This window comes from Carcharhinus amblyrhynchos, chromosome 5 (assembly GCF_965287045.1).
Source record: "Carcharhinus amblyrhynchos chromosome 5, sCarAmb.v2.hapA, whole genome shotgun sequence".
In the NCBI taxonomy this organism is placed as follows: Eukaryota; Metazoa; Chordata; class Chondrichthyes; order Carcharhiniformes; family Carcharhinidae; genus Carcharhinus; species Carcharhinus amblyrhynchos.
The window spans coordinates 47,752,383-47,779,280 of record NC_137328.1 but is presented as its reverse complement, the minus strand read 5'-3'; the positions used below and the strand labels follow the sequence as shown (position 1 = coordinate 47,779,280).

At 40.8% G+C, this 26,898-nt stretch overlaps 1 protein-coding gene across 1 annotated transcript in view; it reads right to left on the bottom strand.

Moving 5' to 3' along the window:
• LOC145343014 (A disintegrin and metalloproteinase with thrombospondin motifs 19-like) overlaps window positions 1-26,898 on the bottom strand; it is a 414,592-nt gene that overhangs the window by 249,354 nt on the left and 138,340 nt on the right. The window contains exon 9 of the mRNA XM_080188739.1: window positions 8,294-8,434. Within this exon, the coding sequence (XP_080044865.1) occupies window positions 8,294-8,434 (141 nt within the window). The remainder of the gene's footprint in view (window positions 1-8,293; window positions 8,435-26,898) is intronic.

Genomic DNA, 26,898 nt, shown 5'->3' with positions numbered 1-26,898 from the left:
GGTTTAGGTACACCACAGTGCTGGTAGGGAGGAAATTCCAGGGCTTTGATGCCATGCCAGGACCCAGGTTTGATTCCAGCTTTGGGTGACTGTCTGTGCGGAGTTGCACGTTCTCCTTGTATCTGCATGGATTTCCTTCGGGTGCCCCAGTTTCTTCCCAGAATCCAATGACGTGCAGGTTAGTTGGATTGGCCATGCTAAATTGTCCCTCAGTTGCTGGGCAAGATGCTCTTTCAAAGGGCTGATGACAACTGGATGGGCTGAATGGCCTTCTTCTGCACTGTGGGAAATCTTTGATTCGATTATTGTTAAAAATAATGAACACCATCAAGAGGTAAGATTTCAAAAATAGAAGTACATGTCAGATATTTGTATGTGGAAGTCACTTCAGCACACAATTTCCCATCTATTCTGACCTTTGTGCCTAATGGGCGTAACTTTCAGTTTCTATGCCTCCACTGCTTCCAAGGAGCACTTACCAGAAAACTGCATCCATGGACGAACGGAGCACAGAATTTGCTAACTGAAAAAGACCAAGGTCCATCCAGCTCATAAGATCAGGAGGACGTAAGCAACAGGAGAAAAAAATAGGCCTATGAACCTGCTGCACCATTCCAATAACGTCATGGCTGATCTACCTCAACTCCACCTTCCTGCCTAGTTCGCTTTCTATTATTCCGGTAGTCACATGATATAAGGATAATGGAGTTGACTAATTATACCAAGTAGCTTACAACACGAGACAAAAATCAAGGACTGCATCTTTGTGATTTTCTATCTTGTCCTCTGGCAATGAGAGTCTACCGCAAAAGTATGATATACCCAAAGTATGTTGTAATTACTTGCCCAAAAGCAATATTCTATAGAATCTATTTCTCCAATGAAGTGAAACTAAACCTGGTTCAAATGGAGAGTTAATTCACTTGGATTTTGCTCTTTCATTTATGTAAGATAAATAATGCATTATGGATCACTCAAGCAATGAAATAGAGCAGAACATTCTCATGAGAGCACAGAACTTGCCAATAAAACATGAAAATAAGCAGATTATGGACTCTAATAATTAACAGTTCGGGGCTTTCAGCAAAGTTTCCACCAATGTGACTTAGAAATATTGCTAATACCTTTAAATTGTCACTGATTAAGCCCTGAATAAAAATGTAACTCGACTGTAAGAAATCTCAAAGAGGCACGGCAACAACAGATCAATGGTTCAAATCCATGTCACCTGCTGCACTTAGTTTGCAGATGTCTATAAAATTATCGATGAGTAGAGAAAAAATGGCCAATTTTTCAAACCAGATTGCGATCAAAAATCCTGATTTTCAGTTACATCGTTGTCAGCTGCCAAGACCGTGATTTTTGGTATGTCGACACCTCAGGAAGAAGGCGATAAAATTTGACAGGAGTTGTGCTGTCAAATAAATTTGGCATACCATAACAAAGCTCAGCCAAAGATTATCTCACACACAAACAAGAAACACTACATCATTATATTGCTTGTCACAGAGTTATCAGAAGTGGTTCAAACACCCGCACATCACTGATGCATATTTTTATCTATCGCACCTCAAAACAATTTAATACTCAGTCTAAGGAACAAGTGGTCTGGGAAGCATATACACAATTGATCGCTTCTTGGATGTTTAGAAAACCTATTAGCAGAAAGGGGAAAAAGTATTCTGACTTTTTGTGGCCAACTAGTAGATTTCCCAAATCAGAAAATCACAAAGGAACGGCAGCTTCCAGCTGAGGCTTCCTCAACTGAATCAGGAACAAAGCATGTTAATCCTGGTATGACCTTTACACGGACAAATACAGCAGCCGGAATTTTATCGCCTCCAGGGTGGGCGAGGTTCGCACAACGGGATTCTCAGTTGGCCTCAGGCATGATTTTATGAGCCTCACCCCAGTGAAGTCGGAAAATACCGGCCAGCATGACTTCTGTCTAAGTGGAGCTCAAATTTCACCTTTTTGAACTCATTGAAAAGTAGCAGTTGGTACATTTTTTTTTAAACAGATTTGCTTCTTTAAATTTTTTTTTGCTCTATTCTTTAAGTTACAAAGCCAATGCTCAGAGTGGACCAGGCAGACACAAACTCATCGCCTTGCTTGCTCCAAAAAACAAATTCAAATTCTAATCGAGCTCATGATTGTTTGGATGCTTGTCTGAACCTGACTTAATTGAGTAAGTGTGTTACTCAATTAAATGTGAAAGATGTAGGGAGATGGGTGATATCAAATGTATCTACAAACTGTTCAGAGTTAGTATCACAGACAGGACAGCTCCACTTAAAGAACCTAAACACAATGAAATTACTGGGCTGCACTCCACCACCAGCCCTGCAGTAACTTGGGGCTTCTGGTCACTCATTGCCTCTCATCCTGGGGTCAGCTAATTCCAATATTGTTGGGTGGGACAAGAAAGCAAATCTTTACAGCATTTAGAAACTAAAAACGACTGCTGCCATTTAAAGGGAACAGCTGTATTTGATCCTTTCGGAACCAAAGGGCTGCAGGTTTCGAAGAACAATGTTGGTACACACTTTTAGGCAAAATCTAGCAAAGGACTGATGTTATGTCAGTGAGCAGGAAGAAAACAAATTCAAACTGCTTGTGCAATGTCAATGAGGTGAGTACAACCTCCATGACCCAGGACACCCTTCCAATTTAGGCTGCATAGGCAATAAGGTTGGGAGATCTTCAGGTGCAATAGATGGCATCCTCATCTCTGGACCAGAAGCTTAGGGCTCAAGTCCCACTTCAGGACTTGATGGCCATGGAAGGCACGCTCATAACCAGGTTGATTATCAGCCATTAAAGCCTTCCAATATGCTTGGTGGCTGACGAAAAGACCAGAGTTTCCTGGTGAGCCGTACTGTAAAAGGTAATGACAAACTACTGCAATACTTTACTAAAGATAATCATGGACCAATCCAATGCAAATCTATGTTTGTCAATGACCTCTTAGAGTCTGGCAGCTGAACGAGGAGGATCTCATTAATACTGTCACCCTCAACAAGCTGTCATCATTCCCTGCCTCAATGTTTGTTTGCAGTCTAGAAAATTCCCATCTTCATTGATCAATCGTTCCTCACAGTCAGCAATTCTTGCCCCTTGATGCCTCATTTCCCATGTCCTTGCTCCCTTCCAGTTATCATTGTTTCTCCATGATTTGTGAATGCTTACACACGCAAGGAAGAAAATTCTGATGGTCAGAGCAAAATCACACATCTTGTTGAAGGAATCACACTTCACTTGACTTACAACTGCTAACCCCTTAAGAAGTGCTGATGCTTCTGGGGTCGTGGTCTAATTAAGCTGTGGGTGTTGGAGTAGCAAGCGCCTTTGTATCCACCGCCATTTTGTGGTGACAATCTGTATATCTTTTCACTTCCGCAGCTGAAAAATAGACAGCTCTCCTGCGTGCTTTCTCTTGATGCTCCAGAGTGTACTGCTGTGAATTTCCCACCACACCTTAACATGTTCTGTAAACTCTGTTCTTCACCTTTACTTCCAGAAGTAATCCAGCAAGCGTCAAAGTAAAATGAAATGGACGAAGTACCAGGCTCCTCCACCCCTTGCATATGCAGCAAACCAACCACAGTGTCACTCATCCATTCCGCTCAACTCCAAAGAATTGGAGAAGCTGTCATTGACCAAAGAGGATGACAGAAACTGATCATGCCCTTTTTTACCCTTTCAGGAGTGTGGGCTCATATTGCCTGTGAAAGGATGAAAACAATCAGAGGGGTACAATACTTTTTAATGACGAAGGACATAGACTCAGGAGGAAGTCAGCCATGGTGAAATGGGTACACATGGTAGAGATGGTGATCACAGTAAAAAGTCTGACAACACCAGGTTTTAGTCCAACCGATTTATTTGATAATAGACTCACAAGCTTTCGGGGTTAGCCCCTTCGTCAGGTGAATGGAGAGTTCTGGCCTCAGACAGAGCATATAAAGCACAGACAGTTTAGAGATTACTGATTAAAATGCGAATCCTTACACCTAACCTGCTGTTCAAGACCTGAAGTGGCTGACAATGCTCATTAAGGGAGTGCATTGCACTTTTGCCCATCTGACAGCTTGCCAAACACCAAGTTGATTGGCAAGCCTCAGTACAGCAAAGGCTTCTGCTCTCCAAGACTAGCTCATAAGATTTCTCGCAGACACAGATGTTTTGACCAGAAGATATTGTCCCTTTCTCTCAACAGTCCTAGCTGGAAACCAAGGACCAAAGAAGCATTATCGCAACTTACAAGCTTATCATCCATTGGCAGACACTGTGGGTCATGTTTGGGGTGGCACTGGTAAAGAACATGGCACTTGTGTGCAGGAGCAGGTACCTGGTCATTTCTCCTTGAAGGATGAAGGACAGACACTGCTTGTCCATGTAGATTCAACATTGAGTTCAACAACTTCAGACCATGAACTCTGTCCTCCAATTTGATTTTTTTCCCCTGGTCTGTGAATTACCTTGCCATTGGCATTCCCTCTGAGCCAATGCATTAGAGCCACCTTTTTCTTTTGTTCTATGCTATCTTCATCATTTAATTGTTTCCCACCCGCCAACCGATCCCAAACTTTCCCTGTACGACCTGCCCCTCCTCCTTTCAATAGAATAAAACCTATCACATCTCTCTGACCCTTCAAATCTGAAGGAGTCATCTTCACCTTAAAATGTTAGCTGTTTCTTTCCACAGATGCTGCCAGACCTGCTGAGTTTTTCCAGCACTTTGTTTTTATTTCAGATTTCCAACTTCTGCAGTCTTCTGTTTTTATTTCAGCATAATGTTTCTGCTTTTGCACTCATTCCTCTACTTATGAAGATCCCATATGCCTTGCTAATTATTCTTTCAATATGTCCTGCTGCCTTCAGCAATCTATGTACATGAACCTCCAGGTCCCTCAGTCCCTGCACACTCTTTAGAACCATGCCTCTACACCAATCCCTATCCCCTTTGCCAAAATGAATCACCTCTCAACCCTTTATATGCAATTCCATCTGCCATTTGTCTGTCTGTTTCACTAACCTATTTGTGTCCTTTTGCAGTTGGTTAATATCTCACTGTCTTCCATTCCTCCAAGTCAGCTATCATCCGCAGATTATGGAATTCAACTCCCTATCCCACTATCAAATCTAACGTAATGTGCTAGTGTCAAGGGCCTTATAAAATCAGAATGAGAGGTGCTCAGATGGGCAATTTCAGCAAGAGGAGGTTCCCGCAGTGTTAGACGGGAATGATAAACAGAGGTGGGCTGTAATACAAAGGCACAACTGCATGATCTACACTTCTCTATCAGGAAATGGAACATCATTGAAGTTATCTTGCAAGTGTTGGATTATCAGGATTTTCAAATATTTATCAAAAGCTTCATATACAGAGCATCACAATGCATAGATTTTAACAAAAAAGGGGAAGTCCCTGAACTCATTCCCCATACTGTTGCTGTGACATTCGATAATGTCTGGAAATGGGCAAGGAGTCCCACCTCCACCATTAACCCAGACCAGTTACTGTCAATGCAAAGTTCATGGTGCCTGCCCAAGTTTGTAATGTATTTCTAACAGCACTGCAGATGTATCTACACCAGATGGACTGTTGCACATCTCAAGGGCAATGAGGCATGAGCTCTCTTAACAGATAGGATTATCCTCCCACAACTCTACTTCACCAGTGCGGTTGCCTTTTAGCTGGTCAATCAGGCTGCTGCTGCCTAAGTTATGATCGTACAATGCAAAGTTCACCCTTCTAGGGTCAGAGCTGCACAAAGTCAGCCAGCCACAAAGCAGTTTCGTTCACTTGAAGTCAGCAGCCTCCGACCAATGTTGCAGCAGCCACTGGGGTAGCAGGGGTTGGGGCAATTGGGTAATCCTGGGGAACTACTGTGTTCATTTTGCTTGCTTCTCTCGGGAAAACCTTCCCAGCTCATAGCATATAGGTCGTCAGTGATCTCTCTTCTACAACAAGTGAATAGAAAACTGGAGATATTGGAGATATCACCTGCCCCAGCCTGGATGGAATTTGACATGAAGATGTTTAAAGCCCTGGTTATTTTAACAGTCCATGGTAATGTCATTCTCACCCTCCAACTGAGGTGGTAGGTCTATCTGCAAAAGGTGGTAGATTTCTGAGAACATTACCTCACAGAAATGGAGACATTATACACATTGTTCCTTTAAAAAGTTGAGATAGAAGATTTGCTCCTTAAAGAGTTTGGGTGGATATTGCCTCTTCTGAAAATCCAATTGCATACTCTCCCTGCTCAAGCAGCTTGCTCTCCTTTGTGGGGCCTCTCTCCATTCTCCCTATTATGTTGCAGGCCACATCTGGGAGAAAGTGGTTGAACAAATCTCTTGAAATCAGAACCAAGGCTTCCACCATGTGCCAAATCACCCCATTTGGTCTTCACTATCTTGTAACTTGCAGTACAAGCCAAGCACTTCTACCAGCTCAGCAACAGTATGTCAAAATCAATTAGTCTGAAAGAAGTTGATTTTTTGCTAAATAACACTGGCAGGAAATGTTGCCTCTAAGCCGCATGGAAGCTCCCGCACAAGCCAAACATAAGCCAGGTCCTTTAAGTCACCATGCAAAAATATTTAATACGCCTATGCACTTAATGAATAGGCACAAAAAAAATAATGAGAAGGGACTTAACTCTTGGGGGAGATCCTTTCTGCTTTTGAAAACATGTTTAGCCATGCAAGCTTAAGAGAGAGTAATACCTAGAATGCTGAGATTGAAAGTGGCACTGCTGCAGCCAAATCAGCATTAAACAGTGACTGATGTGATGATATGTTTATTCTGCATTCTTCTAGCACGCGTGCTAACAACCTACCCAGAATAGCAACAGCCCTACCAGAAGTGTGCTTGTGCAGTCAGTGCAGATGGCATTTTAGGCCTGTAAAGGCATCCATAAGGACTAAAATAACAATCAAACTTACTGACCACGGTGTTCATTTTACCAAATCATAAAATTGTACAAAGCTTTAGCCATCGATAATGTTCTTATTGAATCAGTGATTCTCATAGAGGTTAATATCATGAAGACATCAGAGAAGCTTTTACATTGTGTGTGCCTGTTCAGTTCAGTGTGCAATATCTTTAAATTATTTTGCGCCACATCTTAAACAGGACAAGCCTGTGGACAGCTTGCATATACCTTGAAGCTCGCTGCCTGGCCTACAGGAAATGCTGCATAGAAATAGCTTTTGTTAAACATTACTTATTCTTAAATCATACTGTTCTTTTTCTTATATTTATAAATTCCGTTACTTTCATCATACAAAACAATAATTAAAAATATTTTATTCAGGGTTTGGTGATCCTCAACTAAGATAACTGCAATCCCATTTGGAAACAGAGGGAAATGTCATGTGATCAAATGCCATTTGATAAAAAGTCACGTGATTAAATCTCCAGGAATCTATCCAAAAAATTGGTAACCATTATTTGCTTCCATAAAGGGCTTAATATCAGATACAGGCCCTGATGCCTATACTTTCACCTTTACCAACATGGTGGCTTACATACCTTCAGTGCCACCTAACATATTGGATGCTTAGGTGTCCGCTTTACACTATGAAACAGGTAGCGTCAACAAATCTTTTAGTTGTAATTTAAAATATACCATCTCATAACCTTTTGGAGATCTGTAAAATCTGATGTTACAACTGGCAGTCATGTGCTCACCATACATATACAGATAGACAGCACAAGCTGCTGCCGTCCAATTTTCTAGCAAACTGTGGAGTTATCAACATTCACAGGAAATGTCTTACGACATATGGGAACGCTAATACAAATACTACTATATTAAAAGTTAACAATGTGATAAATGTTTCATTACAGAATGTTTCCTTTAATGGAATGCAATTAGGTTGACAGGTTATTGACTTAAAATAGCTACATGAATAAGCACAGTCCTAGTAGTATTTAAGACTTTAGTTTCCTCTGGTGGCACACTGCTAAACAGGTTTGCACCTTTTTTCACAGAATTCCTTCACTTAATTATGTTAAACTGGTTAATGATTGCTCCAAAATAGCAAACAAAGAAATTTGGCACAAAATTTGTTATTCGGCATCCCACCAGTGAAACTAAAACTATGATGTCCCTTTAAGGAAAGATTTAGAGAGAAATGTAAAAGTTAAGAACAAAAACTCAAAGGACTAGTCCTTTACATTACGTTCATTAAATGTCTATAGTCTGTTGTATTAAATTGCTGCAACAAAATAACAGCTACGGACATTTTCAGTAGCAATAGAAACTTGGTATGTACATACCTGAGAAATCTTTCCAGATCATCTCTGCTGCACTGGGACCAGGATACATCCCCTAAGTTTTGTCCTTTGATCCATTCCCCAGACATTATATGGAGGCCATCTGCACAGGATGGATGATCATTGTCATGATTCATTCCCATACTGAATTTGAAGAAAAGGTTAAAAATGCATATTGTTTTACTGGTAGATAAAAACAAATTAATAGTACAACTGAAGTAAATGAATAATAGGACACTCATTATGCATGAAAAGTTTTGGCTTCAAATGCATCAGATTTGGTCTTAAAAAGCAAACACCTACAGACTTAATACACTTTTTTAAACATGTAAAATAAACTGTCATTTTGAGTTTCATTTTTAAAATTTAGATTGTATGCTGACAAAGGAGGACTTGTGATGCAGTGAATAGTGCCTCTTAGCTGGAAACTCTGGGTTCAAGTCCCACTCCAGGCCGAGATGGCCAAGGAAGGTGCATTCCTCATCCAGCCAAACAAGTTGAACAGCCATCTGCAAATTCTTCCAATACACCCCAACGGGAGTAAGAGTGGGAGAGATTCCTGGTCAGCCATGCGATGGGAAGAAATTACTACCGTCACTATCCATTGCTCCAGGCTACAACATGCACATATATGTGTAAGTGGTCATAGCAACTCAAGACTCCTCAGGCAACCAGTTACAGTCATCGAACTTTCACAGTGCAGGAGGAGACCACTCGACCCATCGAGCCTGCACCGACAACAATCCCATCCAGACCCAACCTTTGTAACTCCAAGCACTTATCCTGCTAGTCCCCCTGACACTAAGGGTCAGCTTGGCATGGTCAATCCACCTAACCTGCATGTTTCAATTGTGGGAGGAAACCAGAGCACCCTGAGAAAACCCACACAGACACAGAGAGAATGTGCAAACTCTACACAGACAATGACACAAGGCCGGAATTGAACCCAGGTCGCTGGCACTGTGAGGCAGCAGTGCTAAGCACTGTGCTGCCCAGTGGTTGGATGACCAGTGCCAACAGCATGGTGTTTGATCCAGGTTCTGGATGGGGTGGATTTGGGACCTACCTCCTTTTCTAACCATGGTGGAGATCTTAACATAAGAACACAAGAAATAGGAGCAGGAGTAGGCCATCTAGCCCTTCGAGCCTGCCCCGCCATTCAATAAGATCATGGCTGATCTGAAGTGGATCAGTTCCACTTTCCCGCTTTCTCCCCATAACCCTTAATTCCCTTGCCTACCAAAAACCTATCTACCCGTGTCTTAAATATATTTAGCGAGGTAGCCTCCACCACTTCAACAGGCAGAGAATTCCAGAGATTCACCACCCTTTGAGTGAAGAAGTTCCCCTCAACTCCGTTCTAAACTGCTCCCCCTCTTATCTTGAGGCTGTGCCCTCTAGTCCTGTTGTCCTTTCTGAGCGGGAAGAATCTCTCTACCTCTACCCTATCCATCCCCTTCATTATCTTATATGTCTCTATAAGATCCCCCCTCATCCTTCTAAACTCCAATGAGTACAGACCCAGTCTATTTAGTCTCTCTTCATAGTCCAACCCCCTCATCTCCGGTATCAGCCTAGTGAACCTCCTCTGCACTCCCTCCAAGGCCAATATATCCTTGCGCAAGTGCGGCGACCAAAACTGCACACAGTACTCCAGCTGCGGCCTCACCAGTACCCTATACAGTTGCAGCAAGACCTCCCTGCTTTTATATTCTATCCCCCTCGCTATAAAGGCCAACATTCCACTCGCTTTCTTGATCACCTGCTGCACCTGCAGACTGGGTTTTTGCGACTCATGCACAAGGACCCCCAGGTCCCTCTGCACCGTAGCATGCTGCAGCTTTTCGCCCTTTAAATAGTAATCCCTCCTACTATTATTCCTGCCAAAGTGGATAACCTCACACTTGCTAACATTGTACTCCATCTGCCAGGTCCTCGCCCACTTGCTCAGCCTATCTAGATCCCTCTGCAGACTTTCCACACCCTCTGCACAATTTGCTTTTCCTCTCATCTTCGTGTCATCAGCAAATTTCATCACCCTTCACTCAGTCCCCTCCTCCAGATCATCTATATAAATGGTAAATAGCTGAGGCCCCAGCACCGATCCCTGTGGCACTCCACTAGTCACCAACCTCCAATCAGAATAGCACCCATTGATACCAACTCTCTGCCTCCTATTAGACAACCAATCCTCTATCCACGCTAACACCTTACCCCCAACTCCATGCCCCCTAACCTTCTGAAGCAACCTTTTGAGCAGCACCTTATCAAACGCCTTCTGAAAATCGAGAAACATCACATCCACCGGTTCCCCTCTGTCTACCGCACTAGTCACATCCTCATAGAATTCCAATAAATTTGTTAAAGACGACTTCCCCTTAACGAATCCGTGCTGCGTCTGCTCTATCAAACAATTCTTCTCTAGGTGCCTCACTATTTCTTCTTTGATGGCGGATTCAAGCATTTTTCCAACAACAGACGTTAAACTAACCGGCCTATAATTCCCTGCCTTTTGCCTGCTACCTTTTTTTTAACAGCGGCATAACATTAGCTGTTTTCCAATCTTCCGGCACTTCCCCGGAATCCAGCGAAGTTTGGTAAATAATCACTAAGGTATCTACTATCACTTCTGCCATTTCCTTCAGAACCCTGGGATGCATTCCATCTGGTCCTGGGGACTTGTCCACCATCAGTCCCACTAGTCGATCAAGCACTACCTCTCCAGTGACAGTAATCGCATTCAGGTCCTCAACCTTCTATCTTTAATATCTGGCAAACTATTCGCGTCCTCCTCCATGAAGACCGAGGCAAAAAACTTATATAAGGCCTCAGCCATTTCCTCATCTCCCACCACTAAATCCCCCCTCTCATCCTCTAAGGGTCCAACATTCACTCTAGCCAGCCTCCTCCTCTTTCTATATTTGTAAAAACTCTTACTGTCCTTTTTTATATTTAGTGCTAGTTTAGCTTCATAGTCTATCCTTCCCTTCTTTATCAACTTCTTAGTCAATCTTTGTTGATTTTTAAACCTCTCCCATTCTTCTATTTGCCCACTACTTTTAGCCACTCTAAACGCACCAGCTTTTAATTTAATACTCTCCCTTATTTCCTTCGATAACCACGGCTGATTATCCCTTCTCCTACGTTCCTTCTTTACCATTGGAATATATTTCATGAATCATGGAACTGTGGGTCAGACTTGCCTTTGGGCAGAAAAGTGAAGCAGATGATTTATGGACAATACTTCACGCAGGTGAAGAACATTTTAACTTGATGAAATATGAAGGTGCATGCATCATTATTAGTAATAAGGAGGCAGATAGAAACAATTTACACATATTAAAATAAATGATATTATTTTAATAATAAAGAGAACTGAATAAATTATGGAGCAGTAGTTGATTGATAAATTCATCACTGGCTCAAGACTATCATTTGTGTAATAAAATTATAGTTTACCCCTTTCTAAACATAGCATGTTAGTAAATAAAGCGGCACACAAAGAAGTTTGACCATATTACTCTTCTAACTGAATTTCCTAGACCATTAACTCAAGCCAGTTATTTAATTATCTAACGGAATTCCTTGCAGAATGATTCCATAACCTATAAAAGATGTTTGAGAAAAACTGTACAATATCCACCTATGTTAATGCATCCATTATTCAATCTGACAGCTATTTTTCACAGTTAGTGTTTCCATGATTAGAGAAGCTACACTGTAATACAGCTCCACTGGGATGAGCAAATACTTCAGAATTAGGCGTTGTCTTCTGGCAATATTAATCAAATTGGCATATCAATCGTAATATGGACTTGATTTTAAACATGAAAAGTTGATGTACTTAATCCAGGTTATGCAATGTGCTATAGGTGCATTTATTGAAAAGGCAACCAACAGAGCCCAATCAAGCATCAGGTCAGTGATAGCAACCTGTTTTTTTAAAACATTGGCTTGATTTTATTGAGGAGGTGCTCATGGTGTAAGAAGGTTCTTGAATTATATCACAAGGCATCCCAAGACTTACTCACTAACTTCAAAACTTTAAGCCATGATCCTGGATAATAAATTTAATGGAATTATACTATACTTGCAATCCCTTGTGCTCCCAATAATTAATGCATATTTTTGTAGTGTCTGAAACCTTAAATATTTCAGTAAAGCACTGGCAGAAGTTCTGATCATTTTACATAAATATCTTCAAGGAAATCTGTTAAAAGTTCTCCTTTTGAATCTGAAAGCACATTGAACATGAACAACTTACTCTGAGGGGCCTGTGCCCATCATAAGTTATAATCAAATGAGTAGAATAGTTATCTTTCAATTATTCCCATTATTATTTGTAAGTGGATATTTCTCAGCCCCAGTATTTCTGTGAATCCATACTTATTGATAAATGAAATGCACCCAAACATGACTGGCTCAATGAAGATACGTTCCTTGAAAAATGGTCGAATTCACCATTTAGCATCAATTCTGAACTCGTATAAAATTAATGGAAGCCAAATTTTTGCCTGTATTAATCCCTAACAATCATTTTACTTCTGCTTTGATGCACCTACATCAGTTTGGCTTTGATTTACAAGTGGTTTTGATCCAAAGTTGATTCAGAATCCCTCCAGTGCAGAAGGAAGCCATCTGGCCAATTGAGTCTGTACCAATTATCTGGCAGACTCTCTTAGCCAGGCCCTCTCCCCATAAATCCACATTCACCATAACCAATCCACCTAATCTGTACATTTTTGGACTCAGAAGGGAAACCAGAGCTTCTGGAGGATACCCACATGGACATGGGGAGGATATGCAGACCAGACAAACACCTGAGGCTGGAATCGAACCCAGGTCTCTGACACTGAGGCAGCACTACTAATCAGTGTACGACTGTGCCATCTCACGGTACTTATCTTTTACCTATAATGCAAGTGTCATAAATGCATAATTCCTGTTAAAGACTACATTGAGTTTTTATAAAAGTAAATTATTCCAGATGCTGGAATCTGAAACAAAAACAGAACATGCTGGAAAATCTCAGCAGGTTTGACAGCATCTGTAGAGAGAGAATTGAACTAACGTTTTGAGTCTGATAACCCTTCGTCAGTGCTCTGCATTTTCATGCATTTTCTGTTAGTGCAAGCAAGGCCAAGTTGAGATTTTCATTATAGCCTCATTTCGTTACTTATTTTTAATACAGATTCACTATTTGGTCTACTCACAATGAATAGAAGAAATGCCTGCTCTGTCCTCTCCAACTTGAGATTATATCAAACCATTTATTAAATGTTCCTTCTCTTGAATTTTCTAAATGTAATCATTTATTTAGTTGCTTGATAGTACAGGACTTGATTATTGCTGAAAAAGAGAGATATGCCATTGAAGTTTTTCATCTTGTACTCACCAGGACAGATAAGAATATCAAATCTTAAAGGGAACAACAATTTATATTTCCTGAAAAGAGGGTGCTGATTGGTTGGCAAGAGGGCTCTGATTAGTAGAAGTGTTGCCTTGAGTAACACGCCAGGAAATACTTAACTGCTGAGCTTGAAATTCAAACCAGGTAAATTAACTCAAATTGGTCAAGGCATTGCCATGGGAAATAAACCAGGGGGTGGTTGTCCCCCAGGTTTTTGTTTAATTGAAAAAGGCACAATGCATGGACATGTTCTTTTTGTTTACAAAGGACAAGGCCCTATGTGTGGTCCACTCTCCACGGCAACACTTGTACCCGAGTCCACTTGCCAACCTCTTCTCATGCAGTATAAATTGTTGTTCCCTTGGAGATTTGGTATTCTTGCATCTGTCCTGAGCGTAAGATGAAAAGCTTTGACAGCATTTCTCTTTCTTCAGCAATACTAATTTATTTAATCTATTTAATATTTACTGCAGACCTATTAGTAATAATTAGCTAATGATCTCTTGACAAACACTTAATAATTCAGTGCATTACAATTTGATTATCTATTGTATTACTAACTACAATAGTAGTTAGTATGTGCATCAAACCAACTGGCCACATGAAAATCCCATGCCAAGAGTTCCCACTATATTCTGGTACACAGTGAAATCATCACGGACTACATACATCAAACTGTATGCCAAGTCTTTCCCATTGTCTGACGAGAACTAGAATTTAAAAAGTCCTGTTTGAAAGCTTCTTTAAGCATTAGATGGTTCACAGCTGCACTGGTTGAAAACTGTGCCAAAATCATGTTCATTTTATATAAAAGCCTTTAAACAGAGAAGGGATCTAAACAAAAGGCTTACTATGGTGATGTTGGAAAAATAAAATAAAACAATCTTGTTAAAAGAAGCAATCATAGATTAGATACTTATGGCCAGAAAGAGCAGTTTAATTGAAACCTTTTACATGCACTGTGCTTGAAGTTGATAACATGTCCAACATTATTAAAATGAAACAGACATGCGTCTGAAATGAAAGTCATTCATTCAATATTACCATTATTGAGTACCCTTTTCAATAACAACTAAAATCTTCCAAGTTGTTTTTTTTTCAAACAAAGGGACCAGCTGAACCACTTGACTTTTGAAGGCCATTAAGCTATGGCTAATGTCAAACATCATTTTATATAAACATTCAATAATGGAGTTCATATGTAAAGGTTATTGATTTTGAACAAGTTGTATTTTTGTATGCTAAGTGTATGTCCTTTCTAATTAACTGGATAAGGCTTGTCGGTGGAGTTCCACAGTCTGGTGTCAGAAGTCACAAATCCTGTTTCCCTCAAGACGAGGGATTTTATTGCTTTCTGTGTCAGCTTCAAGCACTTTAAGGTCACATACAGTGCAATTACACACAGAGTAATTCTGCCTCTACTCTGACCCAACAAACATGCATTGCCTTCAGCCTAAGGAGACACCCTTTTATTACACCAATTTGACATTTTCTCATTTCCCAAGCTTCTATTCTACAGCCTCTCAGAGAGAGATTGCCATTATAAAGGAAGATTTGGTGGGATGTTTAATGGGCAGTCAATCATTATCTCCTGTTCTGCTGGAAGGAATGTATGTCTTGCTATTGTAAATAAGAATTGGTTCTCAACTGTCTTACCTGGCAAAATCAAGGTCAAATAAATAGATAAAGCAGGGAGGCCAATCTGTTCACTCCTGCTTTGCAGATCCACTAAAATTGTATTTAAATTACAGCACACACTTCTTAGGTTATTACATTTGTTCACTTCCTATAATCTTGGTGTATCTGGATTCCTGTATTTGGAAATTACTATCAGTCTTGAAAGATGGCACTTTCCCCTTACCAAAGTCTTCCCACCTGGTTATTCCATCAGACACTTCCGGTGGTCGAACTGCCAGAGTGCTGCAGTCATGCTTATCTTAGAGTCACAGCTTCATCTCTCCCTCTAATCCATTGGTATCTTCTCCTCTATCACCTTGTTCCATTTTCACAGCCAATCTCCTATAGGCACTCTGTTCCCACAGTGCTGGTCACCGACAAGGTAGCTTCCAACTATCTCACTAACTTGTAACACCTATATACTGCACCCTTTATCATTCCCACTTCCTTTTGCATCCATCATTGGAAAGCACACTCTGCCAAGTCACAGCATCCTAAGTTCCCAACAGCATATAGACTGTGACCTTCTAATCCAGCAAACATCTGAAGTTAGCAATTTGCTAATTCACTTTCTCACTTTTACTTCAGAGCCCTAATTGTCAACAATATCTTGGTTTTCACCTGGTAAGGCCCCCAATTTCACTCCCTTAAGTCCCACAGGTGTAGACCTTTGCATATCTGATACACAAGTATAACCATCTATCACTACATCTGTTGTTTAAAAAAGGGTAATTTACCCCGATCATTGCTAATCTACGTTACAAGATGAAACAGCAATCATTTGTGTGTTTCACCCTACCCTGCCAAAACCACCCACAACGCCAAGATTACTCTAAAATCCAAAGAAAACCTTGGCTTCCCTTTCCACTACTAGCAAACTCCTTAAACCCTTCTCTGTTTCTCTCCTTCCTCACCTCTGACACGTGTTAGGAACACATGTATTTCTCTGTCATCAAGTTGGGATCATTCATTCAACTACTTCTACTGTTAACCCCCTTCCCACCAAGTTAATCCCCCTCCCCACCTCACCCCTTCTCTCCCTCTTCATCTCACTCTCATTCCCCTACTTGGCTCATTAATAGGACACAAATGGTGATGGTGGAAGGTTGCTCTTGTGATTGGAAGCCTGAGACCAGCAGTGTACCATAGGAATCAGCACTGGGACTCTTGCTGTTTGTTGTACAACTTGGATGTGAATGTATAAGGTATAATTAGTAAGTTTGCAGATGACATGAAAATTATTGGTGCTGTTGATAGCGGGAAGAATAGTCTTAGGCTACGGACCAATATTAATTGTCTGGCAAATTGGGCAGAGCAATGGCAGATGGAATTTAATTCAGATAGGTGTAAGGTAATGCATTTTGGGAGGTTTAATAATGGTAGGATATACATAATGAACAGGAGACCCCCTAGGGAGTATTGGGACCTTGGTGCACAAGTGCATAGATCCCTGAAGGTGGCAGCACAGGAAGATAGTGTGGTCAGGAAGGTATATAGAATGCTTGCTTTCATTAATCGGGGCGTAGAATATAGGAACAGTGAGGTCTTGTTACAATTTTATTGAACAGTGATTAGGCCACAGATGGAATAGTGTGTGCAATTCTGATCGCCACACTATCAGAAGGACATGATTGCACTGGAGAGAGTGCAGAGGACATTCACCAGGATATTGGTGGGGTGGAAAGTTTCAGCTATGAGAGAATCTGAACAGGCTGGCTTTGTTTTTCCTGGAGCAGAGGAGACGGAGGGGGGATCGGATAGAGATATACGAAATTGTGACAGGCATAGATTGGATAGATCATAAGAAACTTTTCCCCATGGCAGAGGTGTCTCAGACCATAGGGTGGCAGTTTAAGGTGGGGAGTAAGTGGTTTAGAGGGGGTCTGAGGAAAAATATTTTCACTCAGAGGGTGATAGAAAGATAGAACATGCTGCTTGAGAGGGTGGTGGAGACAGGTACTCTTGAAACATTTTAGATTAAACACTTAAATCCAAAGCCAAGGCATAGTAGGCTATGGATCAAATGCTGGTCAACAGGTTTAGTATAGATCTGTAATTGACGGCCAGCATAATCATGGTGGGCTGAAGGGCCTATTTCTGTTCTGTATGACTCCGGGCTGGCCTCACATCCTCCAAAACTCTGCTGACTATCACCCAACACTTTCATCCATCACTTCGATCCAAGCTGATTTACATTAGTGACCAGTCAACTAAAACTTCAAATTTAATATGTTCATCCTTGTGTTTATGGTCTTATCCCTCCTTCTCTCTTTACCCATCTCTGAACTCTGTTTTCCTGAATCTTGTGCAAACCCAGTGTTGGTCCCCATTATTGCTGGCTGTGCCCTGAACTATCTTATTCTATCATTTTGCACGTTGATGAATACATGTTGCGACACATTCTAATTTACCATATACCTAATGTATTGTGGACTTGATCATTATTCAGCAGAATTGATAGTTTATGAACATTCACAGAATTGCTATAGGTTAAAAGGAGGCCACTCAGCCTATAACATATGCACCAACTTGCTGAGTAAGCATTATGAGTTAGTGTCTTTTTTCCCATATCCCTGCATATTGTTTCTATTCAACTAATTATTTAATGCCCTCTTGCGGGCAAATTGGGATTAGTTTAGGGATTTAAAAAATGGTGGCACAGACAAGTTGGGTTGAAGGGGCCTGTTCCATGCTGCAAACCTCTATGACTCTATGATTTGCTCCCCAAACCTCTCAGCCTCCCAATGTTGTTCTTCTTTAACACCCTTGTTAAAAAATAATCTATTTCAGCAGATGGTTGGCCATCCTCTCCAGTTCCTCCTCCTTTAAGTGCACATTCTTTTTTCCTTCATTACACCTCTGTGAAATACTTGGCATGTTTATGTGAAAGGTGCAAAATATTTTCTGGTACGTTTATGTGGCTTGTAAAGTCCTTAAGACTTTAAGCCATCACGGAGAAGACATGTGGCAACACATTCTAATTTACCATATACCTAATGCATTTTGGACTTGATCGTTATTCAACAGAATTGATAGTTTATGAACATTCACAGAATTGTTATGGGTCAGAAGAAGGCCACTCAGCCTATAAAATATGCACCAGCTCTCTGAGTGAGCATTATGACTTAGTGTCTTTTCTCCCATAAACCCTGCATATTGTTTCTGTTCAACTGATTAGATAATGCCCTCTTGAATGCCTTGAATGAACCTGCCTCCACCACACTTCCAAAACTGAACCACTCGCTGTGTGAAAAAGATTTTTCTCACATTTGCTTCTTTTGCAAATCACTTCAAATTTATGACCTCTCGTTCTCGATCCTTTCACAAGTAGGAATAGTTTCTCCCTAACTACTCTGAACAGCCCCTGCAGGATTTTGAATGTCTCTATTAAATCCCCTCTTAGCCTTCTTCTCTCCAAGAGAAGAGTCCAAGCTTCTCCTATTAATCCTCATAACTGAAGTTTCTCATTCCTGGAACCGTTCTTGTAAACCTCTTCTGCACTCTCTGCATTGTATTCATAATCCTTTCTAAAGTGTGGTGCCCAACTAGTGTGACTAACTAATGTCCTTTATATGTTCAACCTTCTTGCTCTCGTACTCTACATCCCTGTTAATAAAACTTAGGATATTGTGTTTTCCTTACTGTTCTTCCCACCTGCCTTGCCATCTTCAATGACTTATACACATATCTACCCAGGTTTCTCAGGTCCCGCATAGCCTTCAGAGCTGTTGCCTTTAATTTATATTGTCTCTCTATGTCTTCCTATCAAAATTAATCACCTCACAGTGGGGAGCTCCACTGCAAACCTTCTCCCAGCCCAAAAAATATCAACTATTACTCGCTGTTTCCTATTTCTCAATCATTGTTGTATTCACACTGTCACTGTCCCTTTTCTTCCATGAGCTAACTTTTCTATCAATTCTGCTGTGCAGCACTCTACCAAGTGCATTTTAGAAGTCCCTGCAACACCAAATTACCTCTCATAAATGCTCTCTGTTACCTCCTCAAAAACTCCCTCAAAGTTAGTTAAATGTGATTTTCCCCTCAAGAAATCCATGTTGACTCTACTTAATATACACACATCTTTCCATGTTTTGTTATTTCATTTGCGGGGTGTCGGCATCGATGGCTAGGCCAGCATTTATTACCCATCCCTAGTAACCCTTGATGAGGCAGTGGTGAATTGCCTTCTATAAACTACTGCAGTCCATGTGGTGTATATTCACCCACTGTGCTGTTAGAGAGGGAGTCCCAGGACGTTAACCCACTGACAGCGAAGAACGGTGATATATTTCCTAGTCAGGATGGTAAGTAGCTTAGTGAGGGGAACTTCCAGGTGGTGGTGTTCCCAGGGATCTATTGCTCTTGTCTTTCTAGATGACCCTGGTAGTGGATTTGGAAGATGTTGCCTAAGGAGCCTTGATGAATTTTTGCAGTGCATCTAGTTCAAGGTACACACTGCTGCCACTTTGTACTGGTCATAGAGGGAGTGGATATTTGTGGAAAGGAAGCCAATCAAGCGGGCTGCTTTGTTCTGAATGGTGTCAAGCTTGTGGAGTATTGTTGGACTGCACTCATTCATGCAAGCAGATAGTAACCCATCACACTTTTATTTTGTAGATGGTGGACAGGAGTCAGGAGAGTAATTGACCACAGGAATCCTAGTCTCTGATGTGCTCCTGTAAACATAGTGTTTATTTTCCTATTAATTCTATCCTGAATATTTTTTCTAGAAGCTTCCCGAACACTGAGTGGTGTTTCTTAACTGTTGTGTATTGCTGAGCTAATTCTTACATTTTTTTGAACTGTCTAGCAGAGACTGATAGTCAGTACCCTTGAAGTTGCCATTCTCACTTCCTTCAATATCCTTGGATGCATCTCATCTAGTCCTGGTGCCTTGTCAACTTGAAGTACCAACACTTTATCCTTATCAATTTTGAACCCTTCCAGTGACAGAGTTTCCCCTTATGTCACCATGGCCTGGGAAGCACCTGCATCCTTGGTAAAGACAGGCGCAAAACTACTAACTTACCATCTCAGCCGATCTCCCTGCCTCCATGAGTAAATCCCCTTTCAATGTAAGGTACTGGGCAGTAGTGCATGACCACTCAATGCCAAGAGTGATGCTTGATTGCCAAGTCCAGGCAGCTCAGTCCTTCTAAGCACAGAAGAGCTGGGAGAGAAAACGGCAGGAGGAAAATCTGTCTGGTGACATCCTCCTGGAGTGGTACCTCCAACTTCTTAGCAGCTGACATATAGAGGGAGTTTGGCAGCAGAACATTGCGTAATTTATATTGGAAAATTAGTTTAATAGCTCTTGAGAATCTTAATCTCTTATGTGACTATATTGCAGCTGATACAGTCCATTGGGCAACATAACTTTTGCTATTAGAACATCAGGAAATGCACTGAACATCATATGTGATGAAGAATGTTTGCCTAATTGAGTCAATCAATCATGATTGTGAAAAATGGCATCTTGCACTTAATAGATGTGGCATAATCTTACAAAGTAATTTTGAAAACAGTCAGGAGGCCCAGTAAGGGTGCTGAAAGCAAATAATGACTTTGAATAACAATAATTGAGTCATGATCTATGATTGCTTTGTGTTTTGTATCTTTGGAAAATAGAGCATAAGCGCATTTCATCAGCATACCCCGGCATGTTTAGTTCAGAAAATCTGAGTGTCCCACATTTTAGCATTGGGCTATAAGCTGAGAGTATTAACATCTGTTTAACAAAGTTAAAATAAACATCTGGTGTTCACAAAAACACGGCTTACGTCAAGTTTTTGGATGCACAGAATTCTTCGTGACTGAACACTGATTCTTTCACATGAGATTTTCCTCCATTTTACATCCTGCTTTGTGCCAGAGTAACTATATAATGGATCAAAGCACTAGAGAGCTCTCTGTGCCATTTTCCATTTGCCAGTACAAACCCCATTCAGATTTTTCTCTGTCTCTGAAGATATGTTTCCAGTGACTCAACAGGTCAGAGAAACAACCTGCCAGGGTGTCTTGCCTCATGGTGGCATGCATTGTAATTTATCAGTTCACAGAGGACTCCAGATGCTTTCCCAGAAAGGGGAAGATATAGAATAATCGCAGCAGGATAAGCAGGCAATGGTCAGTTTTTTGCAAGAAGGTAAAGCATATGGGACTCTTATGCCAACTGCAAGATACTTGTGGCAGAAGCTTAATCTTTTCTTAAGTTCCATCTGCAACCACTGGACGTACAATCAAACCAACACAATCTTCCTTGAAAGACCAACACATCTCTCTCTCCATTGCAACTGAACATGTGAACTATTATGCAAAACATTCTCCAAGGAAATCCCCAACTTGCCAAAAGTCGTGCTCTTTATGTCTGAGCAGCAGTAATTCTTCCTCAATAGGGCATAGGGAATCTGTTACTACCTAACATAGCCCCTGCTTGCATTATGAGACTATGAGTGAATAACACTTGCAGTGGAATAAAAGGGGTATAAAGGCTCTTGTGCTCCCCTTCTGGATATTTTAGATAAGTAATAAGTTTATTTATTAGTCACAAGTAAGGCTTACATTAACACTACAATGACGTTACTGTGAAATTTCCCTAGTAGCCACATTCTGGCGCCTGTTTGGGTCAACACATCTAGCCAGCACATCTTTCAGAATGTGGAGGAAAATGGAGCATCTGAAGGAAACCCATGCAGACATGGGAGAACATGCAAACTCCATATAGACAGTGATCCAAGCCGGGAATCAAACCCAGGCACCTGGCAGTGTAAAGTAGCAGTGTTAACCATTGTGTTACTGTGTCGCCCCCATAGTTTGCAAGACAACGTAGCTGGAAATGTGAAAGAGGCTTTTAACATTGTATTGGCTAAAGTTGTTGCTGAGAGTGTTGGTTACATCCAGGTAGGTTCGAATGAAGTCTATGTATTCTGAAGTAGGTTAGGTGCAAGTCATTATTGACTCATTATACAGTAAATGATATAATCGAGGAGCTGACTCCATGCTTGGGTCTGTATTCAGATATGCCCAACACCACACTGACTCTGGGTAGGTGTCATGTGTGGGTGATCCTGCACCTGGTACCACATTGACCCTATACACTTTAGGCCCTTATCTTATATGTGACTGTATCTTCTTAGCTTGGCTAACCAGGTGAAGTTGTTGAATCTCTTCCAGGACTAAATAATTATATGAAAGTTGCTTAACATGCTGATTGTAAGGAGGATACTTCCTTTGTGAATCCTGGATTGCCTTCCACTTTCCACAAAGAGCTAAATATTCCATTCCTGCCCTTCACTAAGAACACTTCAGCCAGCTGAACTGTGCAATCGCACTGAAATGTTCTCTTCCTCCTGGAGACAGGCTGCCAATAGAGATCACAAGTAACACTGGATGTCTGTCAATGACAACAGGATGAAGCTGATCCAGAATAACAAAATAGAACCACGGCAGGATTGCACTTCTAATGGTAAACACACTATGGAGGAAAACATAGCCCACTATTCTGAGTTATTCCTTCTTTGCTACATTCACATTTATTCTGGAAGAAATATGAGTCATTGGTTATCCCTCAATTCAAGAATAATGTCCATCAAGATCGCAAGTTTCTGCCAAGGGTCCTCACGTGACTGAAGCAGCTAAGTTTCACTCAGCATACCTTTGGGCCTTGAGGCAGGATGTCTTATGAGGTAGTGGGATGCTGAATGCAGCGCTTGCTTCCTCTTCTGCTGCTACTCTGCCTCATCATTAAGACATTGCAACTCAACATGTGAAGCAGCTTGATGGGCAAGTTGTCACCATTCTACGCATCAGGCAGCAAACTCCTCCAGTTATTATGACTCAATGGTGCTGTGCTTCGGGGAGTGCTTCAAAAAATCTTTCAAGCATTTTCGTTACCCTCCACTGACTATTTAAAAGTTGAGAATTTCTCTCGCTCTCTTATATATTTCTGATACACAGTCCAAGTTTCAGTGCTGTACAGGAGTGCAGTGACTTCAATGTTCGATACTCTCGGGCTTTTTCTGACATGTGGACACTTGTCAAACACTCACTTTGCAGAAGCATCAGTTTGTGGAAAGTTGAACAGGTGTAGCTTATTCAGGGTTGGATCTCCCCAGCAGTGGTAGCGTTTTGAGAGAGGTGGCTGCCAAGGTATGGGAAATATTCAATATAGTCTCTCTTACAACATATATGGGAGGTGGAATATTTGACTGATCAGGTATGGGTTGAGATATGAGTTTTGTTTTGGCAATATTCAAGGCTAGACCAAGTTTCTTGTGTGCAGAGTATAAGAGATCAAGAGTGGTGTGCAAATCTGGTGCAGAGCAAGCAATGACACTGCAGTTGTCCATAAATTAGATCATGCATATCTATGGTGATCAGTCAGTATGGTTTTGGTGTGGAGACCACTGAGGTTAAAGAGTTTTCTATCTAGACGGTATTTAATATTAACACCAGAAGGCAATTGATCTTCAATGACATGAATGGTCACTGTCAGATAGTTTGAAAATAGCATGGGGTATCACACAGCCTTGCTTTTGTTTAATGTGTATTTTGTTTAATGCGTCTTGTAAGAGCTGATATTTAGCTAAGAATTAAAAAAAAGCTTTAGAGGAAAGGGTCCACTAATGAAGCATAGGTAACCAATTCCAATTTGCCAATAGAATTGTTAACCACTCTGGAACACAAAGCAAATGAAGAAAATAGGTATGAATATTTCATCACTCTGCATCTGCATTTTTGTTCAAATATCATGCAAGTATAAGCATAATAAGCTTTTAAAAATTATTTTCAGCCACAAATAACAGGCCTATAATTAAATCTGATCCATTAGCATTTGGTCAACATAAACTTTGGTTTAATACATGCATTGGACAAAATTAACTTGTGGTTTATTGAATAGATGATTTGCACATGCACAAGCTAAAAGAAATACCTGACCAAAGCTTATTCACTAACCAACTCATTTCTACCTCCATTCATGCTATAATTAATCATCAGCACAGTTTCAATCCAACATCAATGATTTTGTGCTTCTTATTGTTTGGAACTATGGTATAAATGATTTTAGAAAGAGAGAAAAAAGAAAAATATTTTATTGAAACTACAAAGTACATTTACATCTTCACAGTATGGCCAGTAATCCAGTTGTGCTGACAGCCTACCTATCACTGTACCAACAATGGGCATATTGTATATTGGAGAAGTAACCTACTTTGCCAGGTTACCACGAAAATTTAAAGTTACCTCAACCCCTAAGCACATGCACAACTGATTTTGATTACTTAAAATACTGGATAAGTATTCTATTTCACAACTGAATCCGGCATCTAAAAATTAGTATAAAAATAATTGCTATATAAGGACTAGTGTTATTTCTGAATCATTCAAATAATTATTAATTACTTTTCAGATTTAAAAAAGATTTCAGATTTCAGATTTTCAGATTTCAAAATGTCTGCAACTTAATTTCAATGTATAAGTTGTTGTCAAAAATAGCTTCATCGCTATATGTTCAAAAAATTCCTATTTGCTCCCATGCCAAGCCAAAACTGGATCAATTTGGAACAGAGCAGAATTAAAAAAGTAGAATACTGTATACTTGCAACCTCTCTTCTCCAGATCTCTAGAGAGATCAGATAAAAGTTGAAGATAAGGTATTGAGATCAAACGCCATCGTGAAAAATTCAATTCTAACTCATCTGGTCTTTTCTGTAATTTGAATGAACTATTTGGATTAAATCATTAACCCAATGCACCAGCTTCAAACAAAACCATTTATCTTGATGATTGGTCAATCATAACATAAGATGATCTGAGAGGTGACCCAGCAGCTCTGTGGATGAAAAATGACCTCAGCCAGGAGATCATACACTTCATTTTCCGATTGTTCGTCACTCAAAACCACTCAGTTGTTTTGATTTTTGACCCATTGTAAACAGAACGATTGAATGGAGTGCCTGGTGAAAGGACGTTCCATCTCAGAAAAGACAGGAACTATCTATCTCACTTTATTTGATTTGTACTCCACAGAATAAGAATGAAATATCAATGTCTGCTGTTGCACAGAGCTGACCATTCCCCTGTCCAGGTAGGAATAAAAAACATACGCAAAGAACAATCTCTTCCTTTCACACCCAGAATGACTGAACTAGTGGAAATGGTTTGCATTTCAGTTTTGTCTAGACACACACAAAGAAAAGACTTTTTAAAAATTAATTCCTGGGACATGGGCGTCGCTGGATGGTCAGCATTAATTGTGATGTGGAGATGCCGTGTTGGACTGGGGTAAGCACAGTAAGAAGTCTCACAACACCAGATTAAAGTCCAACAGGTTTATTTGGCAGCACAAACCGCAAGCTTTCGGAGCGCTGCTCCTTTATCAGGTGAGTGGGAGTTCTGTTCACAAACATTGCGTATAAAGACACAAACTCAATTTACAAGATGATGGTTGGAATGCGAGTCTCTACAGGTAACCAAGTCTTAAAGGTACAGTCAATGTGAGTGGAGAGAAGGTTAAGCACTGGTTAAAGATATGTGTATTGCTTCCAGCCAGGACAGTTAGTGAGATTTTGCAAGCCCAGGCAAGTCGTGAGAGTTACAGATAATGTGACACGAACCCAAGATTCCAGTTGAGGCTGTCCTCATGTGTGCGGAATTTGGATATCAGTTTCTGCTCAGCGATTCTGTGTTGTCATGTGCCATGAAGGCTGTCTTGGAGAACACTTACCCAAAGATCAGAGGCTGAATGCCCGTGACTGCTGAAGTGTTCCCCGACAGAAAGAGAACACTCCTGCCTGGTGATTGTTGAGCGGTGTTCATTCATTCGTTGTCGTAGCGTCTGCATGGTCTCCCCAATATACCATGCCTTGGGCATTAATGTACATTAATTGCCCATTCCTAGTTGCCAGAGGGCAGTTGAGAATCAACCACATTGCTGTGGACTTGGAGTCATATGTAGGCCAGGCCAGGTAAGGGTGGCAGATTTCCTTCCCTAAAGGACATTAGTGAATCAGATGAGTTTTTCCGACAATCAACAGTGGTTTCGTGGCCATCAGTAGATTCTTAAATTCAGATATAGAATGAAATAGTTTACCTGTTCTTCACACATTTATTTCCATTAAGGTTGCAGATAAGTAACTTTTGTGGTAGATTTAGCCCATTGATGCAAATGTTGACTGCTGAAGAGCAAACGTAAAACCCTATTGATGCTTCCTCTGCCCTGCAGATCATAAAATAGCTACCTTGAAAGGAAAGGGTACAGTTTCCTGTCCCAACCGCCACAGGAATAATCATGGACTGGACAAAAAATTTCACACACCATTTGAAAATCTATTGACCTTGGATGGGAATTTCCAGTCCTGGAGCAGGCACAACTGGAAAATCCCACCCCTACAATTCACAATACCAATTTTATATAACTCCGAGCGCTAACCGAACTTCAGTGCGATCTTCTGTTTTTCATATATCTTTTCTCCTTTTACCTCACTAATTTTCTGACACATACCATGAAGTAGCTGGA